Source organism: Procambarus clarkii, chromosome 29, assembly GCF_040958095.1.
Source record: "Procambarus clarkii isolate CNS0578487 chromosome 29, FALCON_Pclarkii_2.0, whole genome shotgun sequence".
NCBI classification, from domain to species: Eukaryota; Metazoa; Arthropoda; class Malacostraca; order Decapoda; family Cambaridae; genus Procambarus; species Procambarus clarkii.
The window spans coordinates 36,212,735-36,233,219 of record NC_091178.1 but is presented as its reverse complement, the minus strand read 5'-3'; the positions used below and the strand labels follow the sequence as shown (position 1 = coordinate 36,233,219).

At 34.5% G+C, this 20,485-nt stretch overlaps 1 protein-coding gene and 1 long non-coding RNA gene across 3 annotated transcripts; both read right to left on the bottom strand.

The window, feature by feature from the left end:
- Positions 1 to 2,502: 2,502 nt before the first annotated feature.
- Positions 2,503 to 3,987, bottom strand: LOC138369751 (uncharacterized). Its single transcript, XR_011229921.1, has 4 exons — positions 3,921 to 3,987; positions 3,360 to 3,561; positions 3,058 to 3,224; positions 2,503 to 2,826 (listed from the first exon to the last, which is right to left on the bottom strand). It is a non-coding gene; the product is annotated as an uncharacterized lncRNA (long non-coding RNA).
- Positions 3,988 to 15,749: 11,762 nt separating this feature from the next.
- On the bottom strand, positions 15,750 to 17,838 carry LOC138369750 (uncharacterized). 2 transcript variants are annotated; one of them, XM_069333192.1, is made up of 4 exons: positions 17,667 to 17,838; positions 16,641 to 16,761; positions 16,392 to 16,463; positions 15,750 to 16,124 (listed from the first exon to the last, which is right to left on the bottom strand). In XM_069333192.1, the coding sequence occupies exons 1-4, from the start codon at positions 17,712 to 17,714 to the stop codon at positions 15,850 to 15,852; spliced, it is 516 nt and encodes a 171-aa protein (XP_069189293.1). In that variant the 5' UTR covers positions 17,715 to 17,838; the 3' UTR covers positions 15,750 to 15,849. The 2 variants fall into 2 exon arrangements, with proteins under 2 accessions (XP_069189293.1, XP_069189294.1); XM_069333193.1 differs by lacking the exon at positions 16,392 to 16,463.
- Between the last annotated feature and the right edge of the window lie 2,647 nt (positions 17,839 to 20,485).

Genomic DNA, 20,485 nt, shown 5'->3' with positions numbered 1-20,485 from the left:
TAGCTTGAGAGTACCAAGTGAGGGGTTCGAATCCTCCTCTTGGCTACCACTTTTTTTTTTCCAGTGATAGTTTCAGAGGGTTGAGAAAAACACAGCATGAGGAAAATATTTTAATATAATCCAGTTTTATTGTATTATATATCCAATCCATTGGATATATTGGACTATATCCAATCCTATCTTAGTGATAGACACCAATGTGTAGCCATCAATAATATAATCTCTCCCATTCTACCAATAACCGTTGGAGTGCCTCAGGGCAGCATCTTGGGACCCCTACTATTTCTTATATACATTAATGATCTGCCTAATGTCTCTAACATTCTGAAACCTATTTTGTTTGCTAAAGATACTACCCTAATTTACTCCAACCCCAACCCACATACACTAATGATGTTGTTAATAATGAACTAAAAAAAGTCCACTTATGGATGTCAACCAACAAACTAACACTTAACATAGAAAAGACCTACTACATCCTATTTGGAAGCAAATCTACAAATGCAATTCAGCTTCAGATTGACAATGTAAACATTAGCAATAAAAATGATGGAAAGTTTCTTGGCATATTCCTAGACAAGAGACTCAACTTCAGTACCCACATACAACACATAACTAAGAAAGTCTCTAAAACAGTTGGTATACTCTCCAAAATCAGATATTATGTTCCTAACTCTGCTCTCATCTCTCTATATTATGCACTAATCTATCCCTATCTCAACTATGGTATCTGTGCATGGGGTTCAACCACTGCAAACCACCTCAAGTCCATCATCACCCAGCAAAAATCAGCTATCAGAATAATATCAAATTCTGCTTTCAGACAACACACAGCCCCCTTGTTTAACTCCCTAAACATGCTAAACATAATCTCACTCCACAAATTCTCTTGTGTCAACTACATTTACAAAACCTTATTCTTAAATGCAAATCCTTGTCTGAAACTCTTCCTGGACAGATGTAATAGGACCCATTATCACCACACCAGAAATAAATATCTCTTCGATATCCCCAGAGTTAAACTTAATTTGTGTAAACACTCTATTCAAATAAAGGGACCCAGTTTATGGAATTCACTCCCTACTGAATTGAAAAGCTGTCCAACTTTTACATCATTCAAAATCAATACTAAAAAGTACCTAATTTCATCTTCATAGTTTTTCTCTTTTTGCCTTAAAATTGCACTGTATTTATTGCTACCCAATCTCCCAACCTTTTTGTTCCCAATTTGAACATCTTTACCATTGAGATCATTGCTGTTTTCTTATATGTGCTGCCATTCTATTGTATGGTGTTTATAAATCTTGTTTATCTGTATTTTTTGCTACCCAGTCTCCCAATCTTTATGTACCCATTCTGAACATCTTTACCATTGTGATCACTGCTGTCTTATATGTGCTGTCAATCTGCTGTATGGTGTCTATTAATCTTGTTTAAATTACTAATCAAGCTGTCAATGTAATCAATCAGAGCTTTAATATAACAATGTGCTTTAATATACTTACTTATCTCTCTCATCTCATTTTTCTCTTGTAATGTAACTTCATTTATCAATTCTGATTGAACTTACCTACTTAAAATTATCTGCTAGATTAAGGACCTGCCTGAAACGCTGCGCGTACTAGTGGCTTTACAAGAATGTAATTACTGTACTATCCAATGTATTCTCACAAACCCAATGTACCTTCTTGTATATATAAATAAATAAATAAATAAATAAATATTAAAAGACAAAAGTATATGCATATAAAATATTAGTTTAGTTTATTTATTATGCACAACATACCCATCCTGTGAGTGGCAGTGGAAATTTTTAGAGGCACATAATGGGCTTATAAATGAACAACAAAATTCATGTAGTTATAAGAATCTCTGTAACTAAGCAACATAATTTGTGTGGTCAATTCATGTAACCAAGCAAGAGGACAAAAGTAAGTAAGTAAAAATTTAAAAGCCTATCTTGTATCTATTTGTTAAACACAGAAATCACAATAGTGTGATGCCTTAAATCTATGATTGAGGTCAGTTGAACTCCCGGTTGGAATTCTTTTGCCATGTCGTAACACAGTCCATTAAAGCTCGTGTGGGATCCTCTCGGACATAGGTTAGAACCCTCATCATGGCCCTTGTGGATTTGTTCATTTGTATCTATTCATTTTGTAAATACATGTCTTCATCTTCATCACTTTCTAAGAGCTCCAAGAAAGGCTCATAGACCTCATTTGGCTGGTAGGAACTAAATAAATGTTTGGCTTCAGTAAGCTTGTCAGCACATTGCTTTTGACCCTGATTGAGAAGAGCCAATAATCCACGTTTCTCTTCTTCTGACAGAATTGGGTTTTCAATGGTGTGCGTGTTAGAATCGTGGAATATAATATTTAAAACATCTTAGAGTCAAATATATACTGTACCTATTTAGTTGTACATAATGCAAATATATAAAAGTATAGATTAAGTAAAACAAAAGGATACAAATAATAATAAAAAGCCATATTCTCCACAGTACCACTCTTGAAAATGGAAGTGTTTCATAGTTTAAATGTGAAAGGTGATGGCAATATTACTCTGACTAATTGAACACATTTAAGTGAGTTGAGTGTTTTGAAGATCTAAATTGCAAAAAGTATTTTGAATTTCTTACCTTGCAGAGACATGAAGGGAAAGAATCACATTGTAATTCTTGAATATACTCGGATAGTTTGTCCCTTTTCTTTTTGTAGTACTGTAACCATGTTATCATTTCTTGAATGGTTAGTGATTCCTCCTCTCTACATCTCTTCTGGAGCTCAAACTTTTCCACTGCACTTCTTTTTTCAGTCAGGGACACTATAATGCAAAATGAAAATACAGTATGTGATTGACAAATTATGATAATGGGAATCATTTGTGAATTAAACATCATTAAAAATTGTATCTATAAAATTTACCTTTAGAAAACAAACTCAATTTAATGGTATTGCAGTCTTTCCATATATAAAAGTACAATTAATACAAATAATATATAAATATTTGAAAATGCTGAGAAAACTAATGAATCATTAGATCTTGTGTAAATACCACTTGTGTTTTGATGAAGCAATAAATTGTGCCATGGAAGGATGCCAGTTAAAACATCTGCTTCAGACAAATCCGGATGGTTCTGATTGTAGATTTTCATGAGATCTCGTAGTTTTTTTTCTCAACTTCATTTTTGTTTCTCAATACAGCTCTCATTTTAGATGAAACTGTAAAGTTTCAGGTTGTTATCAAGCATTTGATTTGCACCAATAGTATTTTACATAGAAAAACTAATTTAACAACCGTGTACTGTATTAATGTTTAGGTTTCAGTGAACAAACAAAAAAGCAATTAATGTCTACCTGCATAAGTGGTAATCTGATTTTTGCGATGCCTTATATTCTCTCCATATGCCTCGATAGTATGCTCAATGTTATTGGCAGAGGATCTGTTATTTAAGGATCTTGCAATGATCAGTAATTCTGATCTCCATTTCTCAGTAACAGATTCTGGGACATTAAGCCTGTGAATCTCATTTGAAACTGCTGCAGCTGTCTCTGTGGCCTATTTAAAAATAAATGCCATCATATTTATTGTAAAATTTATGTTCAGAGTTAAACAAAGTCTTTTGAACTATCCTTAGTGCTTTCTCAAGGTCTGAGTATGTGTTTTTCAGATTCAGACCTTGACAAAGCACCAAGGAGTGTGTGAAAGACTTGGTGTAATTCTTTACATAAATTTCCCAAATACACAAGTGGGTTTTTATCCAATTTGTCTATGAGAAGAAAATACCATTAGTGTCTTATAATAAGATTAAAGATAAATAAAAACATGTATATACACTTGATTCATTGTATAGAACAATTGTATATTTATATATAATTCTATATTTTCATTGTATAGAACAATTCATATGTTAATACCTTTCTGAATCTGGCAACTAATGCCCGAGGCATTCCATTAATTTTTCTGTGATTCCAAAAGAGTGCCGCCTCTGTCAGTTCTTCTGTACGCTCTATGGAAATAAATTTAGTTATTCATTGACATAATAATAGCAATAATAATAATTTTTATTTAGGTAAAGGTACATACATAAAGAGATTTTACAAAGTTTGTTGGCTTTATAGATAGAGCTAGTACATACAATGCCTAAAGCCACTATTACGCAAAGCGTTTCGGGCAGGAAAAAACACTAATGACTAAAGCTTAAAACTAATGGGTAAAAAGAAAAAAATGCGTTGAGTACAAATAAAAATAGAGGTAAAAGAGGGGGGAACATTGTTGAAAAAGCAGCACAAATACAATTACAAATTATTACAGAAAATTACATTCAAACAGCGTTGATTTGAAAAAAAAACAAAAAAAAACATACATGGGTTGACAATAGAGGGGTAAGGTAGGTTACAGGGAATTTATTAGGTATAGCTTCGTTTTTAACTTAAACTGGTTGAGAGAGGTACAGTCTTTAACATGGTTGGGAAGGTCATTCCATATTCTGGGCCCCCTTGATTTGTAGAGCATTTCTGGTTTGATTAAGTCGTACTCTAGGAATATCAAAACTGTATTTATTTCTGGTGTGGTGCTCATGGGTTCTGTTACAACCGTCTATGAAGCTTTTGAGATCAGGATTGGCATTATAGTTTAGCGTTTTATATATGTATAATACACATGAGAGAATGTGCAGTGACTTAATGTCTAACATATTCAGAGATTTGAGTAGGGGTACCGAGTGATGTCTGGGGCCAGAATTGGATATTGTCCTAATAGCAGCTTTGTGTTGAGTAATTAGAGGACGTAAGTGATTTTGGGTAGTAGAGCCCCAAGCACAAATACCATAGTTGAGATATGGATAGATAAGGGAGTAATAGAGAGTCACCAGGGCAGGGCGTGGTACATAATATCTGATCTTAGAAAGAATGCCCACAGTTTTTGAAACTTTTTTGATATGTTTAGAATGTGTCCCTGGAAATTCAGCTTGTGGTCAATGAGAATGCCAAGGAATTTGCCATCTAATTTGTTTCAAATTTGGGTATTGCTTATTTTGAGATTTATTTGATTAGAGGATTTATTGCCAAACAGAATATAGAAAGTTTTGTCAATGTTAAGGGTGAGTTTGTTGGCAGTTAGCCACAGATGGACTTTATTTAGCTCAGTATTTACTGTGGCATTTAGAGCAAGGGGATCAGGACTGGAGTAAATGAAGGTTGTGTCGTCAGCAAATAGAATTGGTTTGAGGTGTTGGGAGGCATTTGGAAGGTCATTAATGTAGATGAGAAAGAGGAGAGGGCCAAGTATGCTGCCCTGGGGAACACCAATGTTGATAGTTGTGGGAGAAATTGTATTATTCACAGAAACACATTGGAGCCTGTCAGTAAGGTAGGATTTGAGGTATTGTAGGGAGTGTCCTCTGACACCATAATGATGTCATTTAAGAAGAAGGATTTGGTGGTTGACAGTATCGAAAGCTTTACGCAGGTCCACAAATAACCCAACAGGGAACTCATTTTTATCAAGAGCTGTATGAATCGAGTTAAGCATACTAATAAGTGCATCGTTAGTGCTTTTTTTGGGCCTGAAGCCATATTGGCAAGGGCTAAGTATATTGAGTTTGGCTAGATATGAGTAAAGCTGCTTATAGATTAGTTTTTCAAAAATTTTTGACAAGTTTGGCAGGATTGATATAGGTCTGTAGTTGTTAACATCTGTGAGATCACCACATTTGTGGACAGGCGTTACTCTCGCTTTTTTTGGAATATCTGGAAAGGTTTGGAGTTCAAGTGACTTGTTGAAGAGCAAAGCAATAGCAGGGGCTAAAGATCTGGAGGCTTTTTTGTAGATTAAAGTTGGTATCTCCTCAAGGGCACCAGACTTGGTTTTAAGGGAAAGGATTATCTCATTGACGTCAATGGAATTAATAGGCTTTAGGTACAGAGACTGGGGATAGTTCCCTGTAAGATAGTCCTTAATGTCAGTACTGGAAGATGGAATATCATTAGCAAGGGATGAACCAATGGAAGAGAAGAACCTATTGAACTCAATAGCAGAATCAGAGGCTGAAAGCTGACCATCGTTATTAGACAGGAGAGTCGGTTTGTTATTTAAAGACTTCTTTGATCCCAATATTTGTGAAATTGTTCTCCAAGTTTGTTTAATGTTGCTCTTTATTTGGGTAAATTTATCTTCGTAGTATTTAGTTTTGGCTCGTCTAATTATCTTAGATAGCAATAATGAGTAATTCTTTGAGAATTCTTTGGAGACAATTCCTAACCTATACTTCTTCTCAAGGTCATGTTTTTTTATTATAGATTTAAGTATTCCCTTTGTAAGCCAGGGATTGTTAAGCCTTTTGGTTGTGACTTGTTTTGTAAGCATAGGACAGTGGGTATTATAAAGGCTAAGAGTTTTTTGAAGAAAAGATTGAACTGCTAGGTTGATGTCCTCTATGTTACCTAACTCGGACTCCCAGTTGACATTATCAGTAGCAGTTATAAAATTGTCTATAGCAGTTTCATTGTGTAGTCTAAAACGTATCTCTCTTGACTCAAGAGGTGGTTTGCTAATGTTAGTTAAGAGAAATGTGGGGTAATGGTCTGTAGTGCTATCGGTGATTATACCTGAAGTAAGCGGAGAGGTTATGTTTGTCCAGATGTGATCTAGAGTCGTGGCAGTGCTATCAGTGATTCTAGTAGGTCTAGTGATTAAGGGTATGAGGAAGCAGGAATTCATACAGTTGAGGAAGCTAACAGCAGTAGGGTGTTCTGGCTCGCAGAGGTCAATATTAAAGTCCCCTGCGATAATTAGGTGGTTTTTGTTCAGTCTGTTATCAAGTATTAGATTTCTAAGGTTTAAGTTGAATTCGGACACATCAGTGTTAGGAATTCTATAAACTGCACCCACAGACAGGATAGACTCGGCACCCTTGACTCTGAAGCTGGCGAAGATATACTCCCCACAGCAGTCTCTAGTTCTAATTTCTTTTAAGCATGTTAGTTCTTGGTGGTAGTAAAGAGCAGTGCCACCACCTCTCTGAAGTTGACGACAGTTGTGGATTGCTGAGTAGTTAGGCATGTTAAAGAGTTGAGTAGTATCCTCTTTCAACCATGTTTCAGTAAGTATCTACTCAGTAAGTTTCAGTAAGTATCTACTCAGCCCTTGACAAAAATGAGTTTCCGATTGGACTCTTCATTGACCTAAGAAAAGCCTTTGATACTGTTAATCACAACTACCTCTTACTTAAACTCCAGCATTATGGAATCCGAGGCCTTGCCCTTGACTACATCCGATCCTATCTTAGTGACAGACACCAATATGTAACCATCAATGATACAACTTCTTCCACTCTACCAATTACCGTTGGAGTGCCACAGGGCAGCATCTTAGGACCTCTTCTATTTCTTATATATATAAACGATCTGCCTAATGTCTCTAATATTCTCAAACCTATACTGTTTGCTGACGATACTACTCTTATCTATTCAAACCTCAACCCACATACACTAAATAATGTTGTGAATAATGAATTAAAAAAAGTCCACTTATGGATGTCAACGAACAAACTAACATTAAACATCGAAAAGACTTACTACATCTTATTTGGAAGCAAATCATCAAATGATATTCAGCTACAGATAGACAACATCAACATCAGTAATAAAAATGATGGCAAATTTCTTGGCCTATTCCTAGACAAGAGACTCAACTTCAGCACCCACATTCAACACATAACTAAGAAAGTCTCTAAGACAGTTGGTATACTCTCCAAAATCAAATATTATGTTCCTAACTCTGCTCTCCTCTCACTATATTATGCACTAATCTACCCCTATCTTAATTATGGTATCTGTGCATGGGGGTCTACCACTGCAAACCACCTTAAGCCCATCATCACACAGCAAAAATCTGCTATCAGAATAATAACTAACTCTGCTTTCAGACATCACTCAGCTCCATTGTTTAAATCCCTGCTAAATTGCTAAATATTAAATATTAACTAAATATTATTAATATTTAGCTAAATATTAACTCCCTCCACACATTCTCTTGTGTCAACTACATTTACAAAACCCTGTTCTCAAATGCAAATCATGCTCTGAAACTCTCCCTGGACAGATGTAATAGGACCCATTATCACCACACCAGAAATAAATATCTCTTTGATATCCCCAGGGTCAAACTTAATCTGTGTAAACACTCTATGCAAATTAAGGGACCTAGTCTATGGAACTCACTCCCTAGTGAATTGAAAAACTAAAACTTTTGCCTTATTTAAAAGCAAAACCAAAAAGTACCTAACTTCATCTTCTTAGTTTCCTACACTGAGCTTTAAATTTGCTCTGTACCTAGTGTTACCCAATCTCCTAATTTTTATGTAATATCAAACAACCTTATCATTGTGTTCATTGCTGTCTTCTTCTATGTGCTAGCCATATGCTGTATTGTGACTACCAATTTTTGTCAACTACCATTCAAGCTGTCATTGCAACCAATCTTATATTGTTTCTGCTGTATTGTGCCTACCAATTTTTTGTCAACTACCATTCAAGCTGTCATTGCAATCAATCTCAGCTACATATGTGCTTTAATATACTGTACCTACAATTTTCTCTCATCTTTTTTTTCATTTCATGTAATCTGTTATCATTTTTTTGTCTATAATTTTTGCAAGTATTTACCTCCTTAAAATTTTCTTAGATTAAGGACCTGCCCGAAACGCTGCGCGTGCTAGTGGCTTTACAAGACTGTAATTACCATATTTGTATCCTCACATTCCTTATGTACATTCTTGTATATGCATAAATAAATAAATAAATAAGTATAATAAAAGAGAATTTGTTGTCAATACCTTCAATCAAGGCACTAACATCATCGAAGTGTTTACCTAAGGATCTAACGTTCAAATTGATTACAGAGATATTGTGATTATGAGTTAATACATTGTTTACATCATGTGCTGCAAAATATCTGCAATTTAGATCATTAAATTGATTATTGTCATAGATAGTGGATAAGAGGTTAAGTTCTGGGTCTATACTTGACTGCATAAAAAAAGCTGATTGCAGGAAAAACAAGAAAAAAAAAGAAAAAAATGTACACAATACTGTACCAAACAAACACAAAAGGGGCTTACAGGGGTACAATGGAGTAAGGGAGTATGGCTAGGCTAGGAAACCTAGGTAATAAATGAGATTAAAAAAAAAACATAAACATGGACTATACAAAACACAAGATACAGATATACAAAACAAAAATATAAACAAGACTAAGCAATACAAAAAAAAAAATTGAGCAAAAATGAAAAATGAGGTAGATTGCTTACAGGTACTCTCAGGTACACTGTAAGTAACAATAGACAGATAATATGTATCAATATAGAAAAGAATGTCACGATACAATAAGATAAGTAATTACATGAACAGATGAAAGACAAATCTGCTGTAAAATAGAAAGTAATTATAGCAAAACACAACAATATAATAATATAACAATACAATAAGAGCTTACAAAGTATTGAGTCTGCTAAATTAGAGAATAATTATGGCAAGACACAACAATAAATGCAAGTAAACAAAGAATTGAAACAATTAGAGGTAGAATTAAGGTCACTAGATAGCCATGGAGGATACACAAGTTTGGCGGAGAGAACAAAAAATCAGTAGAGACTGTCAAGATGAATATATAAGAAAATTTGACAAATGATAATTGTAAAGTAAAATAATCTTAAAGATAATAAATTTTATGAAGCTTAGTTTTAACTTATAATTATTATGAACTTAATTAAAAGAACAAAAATGAGATCAATAATTGATTTCAATAAATGACATAGATCAATACAAATAAATTTAAAATATAAATGGAATAGGGTAAGATTAGATTTAAGAGTAAAATTTTACAATGAAACTGAAGTAGATGCTTGCATAAGTGCATGGAGACTTGATGGATTATTTAGGAAATTATATGAATAAGAGAACATTAGGTAAATGGTAAGGCAGAGACAGCACCTTAGACAAAGTTAGATTAAGTTAGGTTAGGCTCAGGCACTGAAAGAGTTATTTTAAGTACGGGCATTGGTCGGGTTCAGGTTTTCAGATATACCACAATCACTTAAGAAGGCCAGGAGTTGTTGGTCACATTTTATTTCATATCTTTTTCCTGTACCTTCTTTCTTCGCAAAAATCGTACCATTCCTAGTGTAGCACTGCTTGATAAGACCAGGTTTTTGTTTGCGAATTTGGCGCAGCCTGTAGAGGAGGGATCCACGCTGCTTTGTAAGACACTCATTTATATAGAGGTTGGTTTTTTGCTTAGCAGCTGTTTGTATGAGGTCAAACTTCGCAGAGGGATTTGTAAGTTTGATGAGCATTCTCCTGTTACGGGGATTGTTTTTATCTATCCTAATAGCCGATTTGATTTGAACATTGACACTGATCTTTGAATTAATTAGGGTGTTGGCTATGTTACAGCAATCCTTACCTTGTTGTTCATCAGGTAGATCAGTAGAGCTAATTATCAGGGAGTCATGAAGTTGTTGTTGCTCTTGGTCATCTTCGGAAGCCGCCTGGTGAGTCTGAAGGAGATTGGTCTGTTTTTCCAGCTTTTGAAGGAGGTCACTTTGAGCTGTGAGGGTTTCTTCGGCCTGAATCGTACGTATTTGATCCATTGCATCATTTGCAACAGTTTGTATGTTGAGAATTTCTTGGTTGTTGTTCATCGACGATTTAAGGAGGCGGTCTATGGTATGTTGTTGTCGGGTGACTGTGTCTTGGAGGGCCAAAATAGCTTCTGATTGCATTTTCACAAGGTTGTCCAGTTTCTGGAGCCATGGATTACTTCGGAGAGGTTTGAAGTTTATACAGGGAGCCATAGATTGAGTGAATTCTACAGCTAGAGATCCGAGGTGAGTTGAAGGGGGGGAGTGAGGAGGGGGAGCGGATGCTGTGGGACATTAGGATGTGGGATGCTAAGCGGACATCTTAATACTGTGTCTCAAAATACTGATTGGAAAGTAAAAGGATGATGATATTGATGCTGTCTTAAGTGGAATGAATTAATTGTTATTTCAGAGGAAACAAAGAGCTCAAAAATAGTGGTAGAGTAATAAGATTAAAAATATCAGGATGTGAAAGAAAGCAAAAAACAGGGACAACTTGATTTTTCAAACAAGGATTATACATGTATATGTTGGTTGCATATGAGAATAATGCTACTTTATATGAGCCAAAATGCCTTTCGGCAATTTCCTATATTCTTATATTATTTTATAACATTATCTGGATATATATAACCATCAAATATTACCATTGTACTGATTTGATTGAAAGGTACAAAATTTAGAACTAGATTAAACAAAAATTAACACATACCAGCTTTAAGCATGTTCTTAGTGTTGTTGTTATATTTTGAGAAGTAGGAAAATACTTGCTCTGCCTCCTCCCCAGATGTCAGGCCACTTCCTTCTTGCCACCGCCCTCCATACAAAACCTTTGACATAATAGCATAACGTTTGTTAAAAACTACCTACTGTATTAACAATTTGCATTTAACATAGATAAATCCTTACATATAAGAGTTTAAAAGAAATTATATTTTCCAACTTACAGTAAAACAAAGTCAAAATATTATTACAGTATTAGATTATTTACCTGACAATACCAAGAATGTCCTTTGGCATGTAGGACTCCTAAAAAAAGGCTTTCCTTGCCCAAGTGAGAACTTCTGTTCTCTTGATGAAATCTTTAAGGCCCATGGCCAGTATTTACAGATGATATCCTGGCATATGAAGGACACATTTTGTAAACGGTTCATTTGCAAATAGTGGGCATAACTGTAGAGCTCTCCCTGATACATATTTAATGCAGCAAGAATAATTCCATGTCGACAGGAAGCCATGCTTATGCCGGTTTCATCCAAACTTCTAAATGAAACAGGTTTATTTTTGGCAGCTTTCAATGTCGACACTCCACACATATGGCTACTTTGTTGGACAAAAGTAAAATTATATATATATATATGATATATATATATTATAATATATATATATATATATATATATATATATATATATATATATATATATATAATATATATATATATATATATATATATAATATATATATATATATATATATATATATATATATATATATATATAATATTTTTCATCATATATATATAGTAATATTTTTCATCATTCTATATGCATTCCATATATTTTATAGATTTTTTTGAACATGATATAGTTAGGAACCGTCCAATTTATATACATTATTGATAATGTCTCAAGCTAATATATAAAGGTACTCTTCAAATATGGTATGGGTAAAAACCTGGTATTTAGGTCTTAGGTTTCTATTTGAAAACCTGTTTTTAGGCTTTCGAACAGATGTAAAAATATTCTTACTTGAGTTTTAAGGTTTTGAATAGTGGAAACGTGATCTTGAAATTCTTTGTCACAAGCGAAGATACCACTAGAATAATATGAGTTTCTGATCCCTCTGGAATGATATTAAATTAATGAATGTTCATTGTGTGAGACATTTTGATGACAGTTAAACATCATTTCACTTAAAAACTAATTCAACTACCCAAGCTGGCATTGACATCATAATCCCTCCTATTCTAAATGAATGTATATAGTGAAATAAATATTTTTTAATTAGTAAAGCCTTAGTCCAAATAAAAAAATTCAACTGAAGTTGAAAGGCAAGTAATAAAGGTGTAATCAGTTAACAATTAAAAAAAATTTGATTAAAAGTTGCATGACACTATATAAATATTATACAGTGCTGTGTTTATAGTACTACAAACATATTACTACACCTTACATTATACCTTAACAATCATGAGCAGCATTAAATATTTTAACTTGAATATTTACCTCCCAACTTTGTTGTAACGATACAGTTTCTTGTTGCCAGGAATATGTACAGCCACAGGTGTTGTATCACATGCAGGGCACCCCTTGTCAAATTCTCCTTTTATTCTCCCAAGTTCATACTGATGGAAACGCCATTCAAAGAAGACTCTTTTTGTTGTCTCAAAATTGATGGGACCATGCTAAGATGTAAAATGTGTGTAAGTAATTATCAAAAAGTGCCAAGCAGTGGCATGTTAAGCAACAGACTATAAATACCTGCAGGAAATGAAAATAAACTTACATGAGCATTACATAAAAAGAGAAATTGTTAAAGAGTGGTAATCCATTTCCATTTCTTATGATATTAGACATATATAAAATATATATTTAGAATATTCATGCTATTTATTAATTTAATAATATTTAACCCTATTTCTTAAATAATGACAATGGATTTGCTTAGTAACAAACTTAGTTTTTAAGTTTATACACCAATTTAATACTTGCACTATTAAAACAGTAATGGTATGAAAACTTACACGCCCTCGAGAAGCACCAAATAATTCCAGTGCACTAACTAATGCCTGAAGAGAAGTTCCAGGGCTGCTTCTCTTGAGAAAATGCCAGGAATCCAATATATTTATGCTGTAGAAAGTGCTACTATTTCTTCCAGTTGAATAAAAACCAGACTGATGCATGGCTTTCCCAAGTTCTTCATCTACATATCCGCACTTGCACCTAAATATTGGGGTATACAGATCATACCTTCCTGCCCCCCACAAAAAAAATAAAAAAAATTGGAGTAAAACAATTTTATTTGGCAAGGGATTCAAGTGTGGCTATCAATATATGTGTAAACCAACCCATAAACAATTCTCTGTATGGTTATAAATGCATATGTGATATAAATACGTCTTCATAAGTGAAGATACAGTGGTAAAGAGAGTGAAGTATAAATGGTTATATTGATGAAGACTGTAGCCTGGGTCACCTGAGAAATGCCAGCTACCAATACTAGTATCAAATAAATGTTTCTTAAAGTAACCTACCACTTAAAGTTACAAAGATGAACAAATTATTGGAGCTTAAAGTTGTAAACTTGCTCTCACTGCAGTTCGGGCAGGAATTAGGTGGATGTGCTGGTACAACAGGCTCTGGTAACAATTAAATTTACAAGATCAGCTATGCAGCAAAATAAATACATGTTTCAATCATTACATTTTAAATTACTAATAATTTTTTTAGCATTAACTGGAGTTACATGAAAGATTTATATTTAATAACAAATAAAAATTCATTTATTTAAATAAAAATATGTAATTAATGAGGTAATCAATAATTAATGAGCAAAATGACCAATACAAAAACTACTAAAAAAATTATATGAACTAAATAAAATTTTAAAACACTGCTTGGTTTAGGATAGAAATGAGAGTATAAGAAACAGACTACAGGTACATTACTTACTCCAGTGAATGACATTCCCATCTGAACACACAGTTTGTGTTGGGTCTAAAGGCTCGAAGAACCCATTTTTCCAGCAGAATCGCTGGTGGAAAGGCATTACAAAATGCTGCTGCTGATCACATTTATGACACAAAAAATGAAAGCAGTCTTCACATTTTATGCTTGCCTCACAACTTCTACATTGTACACAACATTTGCCTGGTTTTCCAAAAAATAATGTAATTATGTACTTTGAATGGTAATACTGGATTTAGAAATATTGTATACCAAGTTTAAAAATGACAAACACCTAAGTGTATTCAGAGATTGACATTAATCATGCATTTCATAATTACATTGAAATTTATCCATAATTACACACTAAGGATGTTATTTACCTTTATCTGGAACACCCAACTTCGACAATGTCCAGCTAAACAACATTGACCTACGTTCTCCCTATTTAATCTCACTATTTTTTCTTCTTTTTTGCCAATCAGAAATGCTTGCTTGAGAATCATAAATTTCCTCCAGTTCTGCAGCAAGTACTTTGAAATATGGGATTCTAAATTAGTCAGGAAAATCTTCAAGAGCAAATAGATGTAATAAATAAAAGTGTATTTTATACATATTAAATAAGCATCTAGAACAACTGACAGCTTTCAGTAATGTGTTAGTTAGACTATGATATATATATATATATATATATATATATATATAGTAGATACTAGGTACTAAGATTATATTACATTACATAGTTCAAATAGGGATGTACCAGAATTCAATGATTTTGGTGTTTGTTCTGCAGCTGGTAAATATGTTTGAGTATATGTTGGTACACTAGTTGAGAAGTCAGAACTTTGAATGTGTGGAGGTGAAAGAGAAGCAGGCAGAAGAGCTGTTTGGCAGAAAATCAACCTTTAAGTATGGTAATTCCACAACACTTTATCTATTTTTAATTTGTAAACTATCTACATTTTTTTGCTGTCTATGACCATCGCTGCCCCTATCTCCACCGAACACCGGTGTATTTGCGGCAATGCAAGGGCAGACCAATATGGCAGCCATGGCCTAATCTGTCATAAGACACAGGGAAAGATTGCCAGATATGAAGCAGTCAATGACATTATCAAAAAAAGTTTGGCTAGTTTGGTTCAGATGTATTACAAACAAAGAGCAACGGTTTCAAGTTCAACAAACCAAAATGTAGGGCTGACAACAGGAAATTATTTTTGACCCAGAGGGTTATTAACACATGGAACTGCCTACCCACCAGAGCTGTAACTGGCAAAACTGTGCTGAATTTCTAAATATACCCAAAAAAAGATCATAAAGGCAAATGGGGGGAATTTCGACAAGCCGCGGGCTTCCTGTACTCTTCTAGGCTACTAGATTTTGTGGCATTCAGGTAAATATCTGTTTTCAAAGGAGAAGTTTACTATAACCTTGGATTATCTATAAACAAATTTTGAATAATAAAACACCAAAAACCTAAATAATTTTAAGTCTGAGGCAAAATGAAATCTACACTAGCAATTAAACCTATCATTATACTATGATATAGGAACACACAAACATGGGTCATGGAATAAATAACTAAATAAAAAATTACCTCCTGATAAGTTTGAACGTTGTGTTTGATTGATTTCAATAATCCTGCAGTAATTTTCTCCTTTTCCTTTCTTGTTTGAAGGCTTCAGATAATTTAGGTCCTCAATATTTAAACTTCGCTTCATATATTCACATTTTTTCTGGAGAGCTGAGTTTATTTTCAAATATTCACGATGAAGGTTCTCTTTAGCTAAAATTGCTAGTGTCTGGAGACCTTCTGTTAAAAAAATATACATTCTCAATAGGATACATTATAACTGTAGCAAGAGAAGCTACATTAAATGTTTTGATGTAATTGTCTAAACCAATGATCAAAGTGATAGAAATTATAATGGGATGATAGATTTCAAGCCAATTATGCTGAGCATAGAAAAAAAATTCTGTTGTTATTGTTAAAACAAAGACTTACTGTATTACACAAGGTTGTAAACTTTGATATTAATGTATTATAAAGGCCATAATCAAATGATTTTATAAACAATACCATCATTATTGTCCGGAGTTATTCTTGGTACATCTGGTAAGTAAAGATAGTTTTCAGGAGCCAAGAACGAATCTGCCAAAAAAATATTGGACGTTGTACATTCCAATTTGTTACAATAGCCTAGTACTGCATACTAATACAAATTAAAAAACAAATTGGAAATAATAGCTAGGCTAACCTAACACAATGACATAACATAACACATCTTTATTTGTAATTTTGTTAAAAGCTGATTAAATGTTTTTTTACCTGCTAGTATGCTGGCTGGGGTCGATCTTCCAGGCATATTTATTCTATTGACTTGTGGTCTTAATGCTGCCGCAGTAAAAGGATTTGTGACAGACATTGTACTGCTTTCTGTATCATCTACCTATTACAAATACAAATACAATTATTTATTCAGGTAAAGTACATACATACAAGGTAAGATACAAAAGTAGATGGATTTATAGATAGAGCTAGTACATACAATGCCTAAAGCCACTATTACGCAAAGTGTTTCGGGCAGGAAAAACACTAAGACTAAAACTTAATACTAAAAGAGATTAAAGTATAAATTGTGTTGAAAAAAATAAGAAAAAAATGGAAAAAAAGGGAGGGGGGGGGGGGATGAAACATGGCAGAAAAAAAGTAAAATACAATTTGGTCAACAAACAGCATTGTTTTAAATAGAAGAGATGGGTTAATATTTTGGGGGTTAGGTTACATTGAGTTAATTAGGTAGTACTTTGTTTTTAACTTAAACTAGTGGGGAGAGGTACAGTCTTTAACATAATTGGGAAGGCCACATTCGAGGTCCCTTGATTTGTAAAGTATTTCTAGTTTAACTAAGTCGTACTCTTGGAATATCAAATAGGTATTTGTTTCTGGTGTGGTGCTCATGGGATCTGTTACAACCTTCTAGGAAGCTTATTATTTTATTTATTTATTTATTTATTTATGCATATACAAGAATGTACATAAGGAATGTGAGGATACAATTATGGTAATTACAGTCTTGTAAAGCCACTAGCACGCGCAGCGTTTCGGGCAGTACCTATTATAAAAAACATAATTGATAAAAATATGCTGCATACTAAAAACGTATTGGAATGTGTATACCAATATGCAGTAAAATATATTCTTCCTACGCATAACAAGCAAAACTTTAATACTGCAACAAGTTTTTGAAAATTATTTAACTAAACAGCAATGAAACATTTGCATTCTTTTCAATTAGTAAAATATTACATATGAAGGAATTATTTACATAAATGCCGAGAAAACTTTACATACCATGCCCAAATCTAGGATCTTCTTCTTGATAGTAGGTGCAGTTTGCATGAAGGATTTGTTCTCCCGATGACTGCAAAATCTAGGATCACGTGTGTTATTGTTTTTGAACGAATGATCACATGTTTACATTCATTGCGATGAAACTAACAACTTTTAATTATATGCAGCTTTTTATATCAACTGTTTTACTTAAATTATTTTCTGTTATAGGTTCTAAATACTGTCTCCACTCGATCATACGGACTATATGGGAAGGACCCTCAGCCAGATTATCACATTTTTTGGATAATGGTACTTTTTCACCTACGAGACCAAAAGTGACAATTTCCAACTACTTTTATACTACAAACAACATAATTTGAATTGCCTTGCCACATATAATTATTAAATATTCAACTAGAAACCTCAACTTACCTTGTTGGTGTTCGTCTTCTTGATTGATGCCACACATCTTGAAGTTAAGAATTCTTAACAATTTACGTAACCTATACTAACACAACACTTAAAATTACTGTACAGTTCATTAAGCAAAGTTAGTTTTGACTGCCAGCTGCTGAAGCCTCACTGGTTGAAGGCATTTGGGTTGCCTGTGAGGCTTCGCTTGTTGAAGGCGCTTGCATGCGCCTCACTTGTTGAAGCGCTTGCATGTCCTCACTTGTTGAAGGCGCTTGGCTTGCCTGTGAAGCCTCACTTGTTGAAGGCATTTGGCTTGCTTGTGACGCCTCGCTTGTTGAAGGCGCTTGCTTGCTTGCTCCTCACTTGTTGAAGGCGCTTGGCTTGCCTATGGCGCCTCACTTGTTGAAGGCGCTTGCTCCTCACTTGTTGAAGGCGCTTGCTCCTCACTTGTTGAAGGCGCTTGGCTTGCCTATGGCGCCTCACTTGTTGAAGGCATTTGGCTGCCTGTGACGCCTCACAGGTTGAACAACACATAACTTGTCTTTAATTGCTAGGACAACCTTCTTCCTCTTAACACCTCCAGAACGATTGATGCTGCTACCAGACATAGTGTTGGCCAAAAATATTCAAAGTTACTATGAAAAAAAAAAGTTATTTTAAAAAATATTTCACTAATGGCGCAGCACTGTGTATAACACGAGGGACGGACGCACATGGGTTGACCAGTGTTGGACGGGTCCACTTGGGGTGGGGCAGCTATAGTGCGTTACGTAGGCCGCCAGGATAGGCCGAATATTCATCCGGCCAAGCCAGCTTTTATCCGGTTCCTGTGGCCATTTTGGCCGGATATTGTGATAACTTTATCCGATCACGATTTTGGCCGTATAAGGGCGTTTTCCGGATGTTTGAATCCCGGATAATCGCGGGGTTACAGTATAACTAATATTTGCTTCTTTCTTATGCCATTTGTAATTAATGTCATAAAGCTTTATCATCTGAATGCACCAAACTGTGCCTTTTCATATTTCCAAACGGAAGTCGAACACCTGAAAATGAATATATCCATGAAAACTGAATCAAGTCCTACTATTTGGAGAATTGTTAGTTCTTTTTCATACTAATATGTCTAGTTTGTGTCATATAAGTATTCATCCCGATGGTTGGTAAATATTGGTGAAACAGAAGGATAAAAGTCAAACATCTGTTAACTTTTCTTTTAAAGTACTGTATAGCTGGAAAATATCAAGGCAAACCTTCGACAATCTGCCGATTTCCTTTCCTCTTCAAGGCTACTATTGTTAGTGTCTGTCACGGCAAACCTATGTAAAATCGGAAAAAAAATTTCAACAGGACCCTGCACTAGAGTTGATGTTGGGAGATGCTCTGCTTCGTGGCTGATGGATTAATATTTGACTGTTGGTCAGGACTTGAGCATTGTTAATTACAGTTACACTCTGTTGGAGCACTAGACGGTCAATGGTCGTCGTTCTTCTTTATGATAGGTTCAGTTTATTGTTTAGTCACGGGAGACATCTCCCGTCAGGCAGGGTGCGATCGCACCTCCACAGATCTCCAGTATCATCTACTGATACTGGTAATGGCTCAGAGAGGGCATCCACTTATGGGCTACTCATGGCTGTGCCATTTTTTGGGTGGCTTAATCTTCATCAATCACCAATCAATCAATCTATTGTTTAGTGGCCAGTATTATTCAGTTTATTGGCCAGTGCATGGGCATCAGTTCTCATTGACGAACGAGCAAAAATTAGAAGGATTTAAATCGTAATTTAAATAGTTATCTCATTCCTTCTTTCCTTTGAATGTCAGTGACTGTGCTTCTGCTATGCTTAATTGCCTCAAAAGTGGCCAATTTTCATGATACCTTAAATTATAAAGGCAAAATTTGGGCCGAGTATACAAGTATAAGCAAAATTGACTGAGTATCCACAAAAATTAAGAAAAGAAAACAGCACACCTGTTTCATTAAAGAAAACGTATTCCTCGTTTCGGGGAGAATATTCTAGGGAGGCCAGCCGGTAACTGGAACAGCCCGGTAAGTGCATTTATGTACTAAATGCGTAAGTATGAAAATGTGCTTATTACACTTAGTATTAAAACGTACTGTCTATTCGGAGGATGGCTTGTAGGGAGTGCATTGATTTAGATTTTGTTTAGTTTTTGAATAAACCATTTAGCTATTAAATTGTCCTTTTATTAATTTCCATTTTGTGTAATTTATGTGGATGGTTCCGTACCACGTGTGTAACCGGAGAGGCCGAGTTGAGTTGGACGCCGATTCTATCACCGAATCAGAATTTATTATTCCCTTTGATTGTTAATTAATTTCACACTTACGGATATCCAAGTCATATATTACAAGTGGGGATAAGCCCCAAAGTATATTAATGTGCATGATCGATCCA

Excerpts from the sequence above, each read along its gene's own strand:
- LOC138369750 (XM_069333192.1), bottom strand. The coding sequence starts at position 17,714 with ATGCAAACTGCACCTACTATCAAGAAGAAGATCCTAGATTTGGGCATG. Across the intron at positions 16,464-16,640 it reads CCCAGCCAGCATACTAGCAG|ATTCGTTCTTGGCTCCTGAA; the intron begins GTAAAAAAACAT and ends TTTTTTTGGCAG. Across the intron at positions 16,125-16,391 it reads AACTCCGGACAATAATGATG|AAGGTCTCCAGACACTAGCA; the intron begins GTATTGTTTATA and ends TTTTTTTAACAG.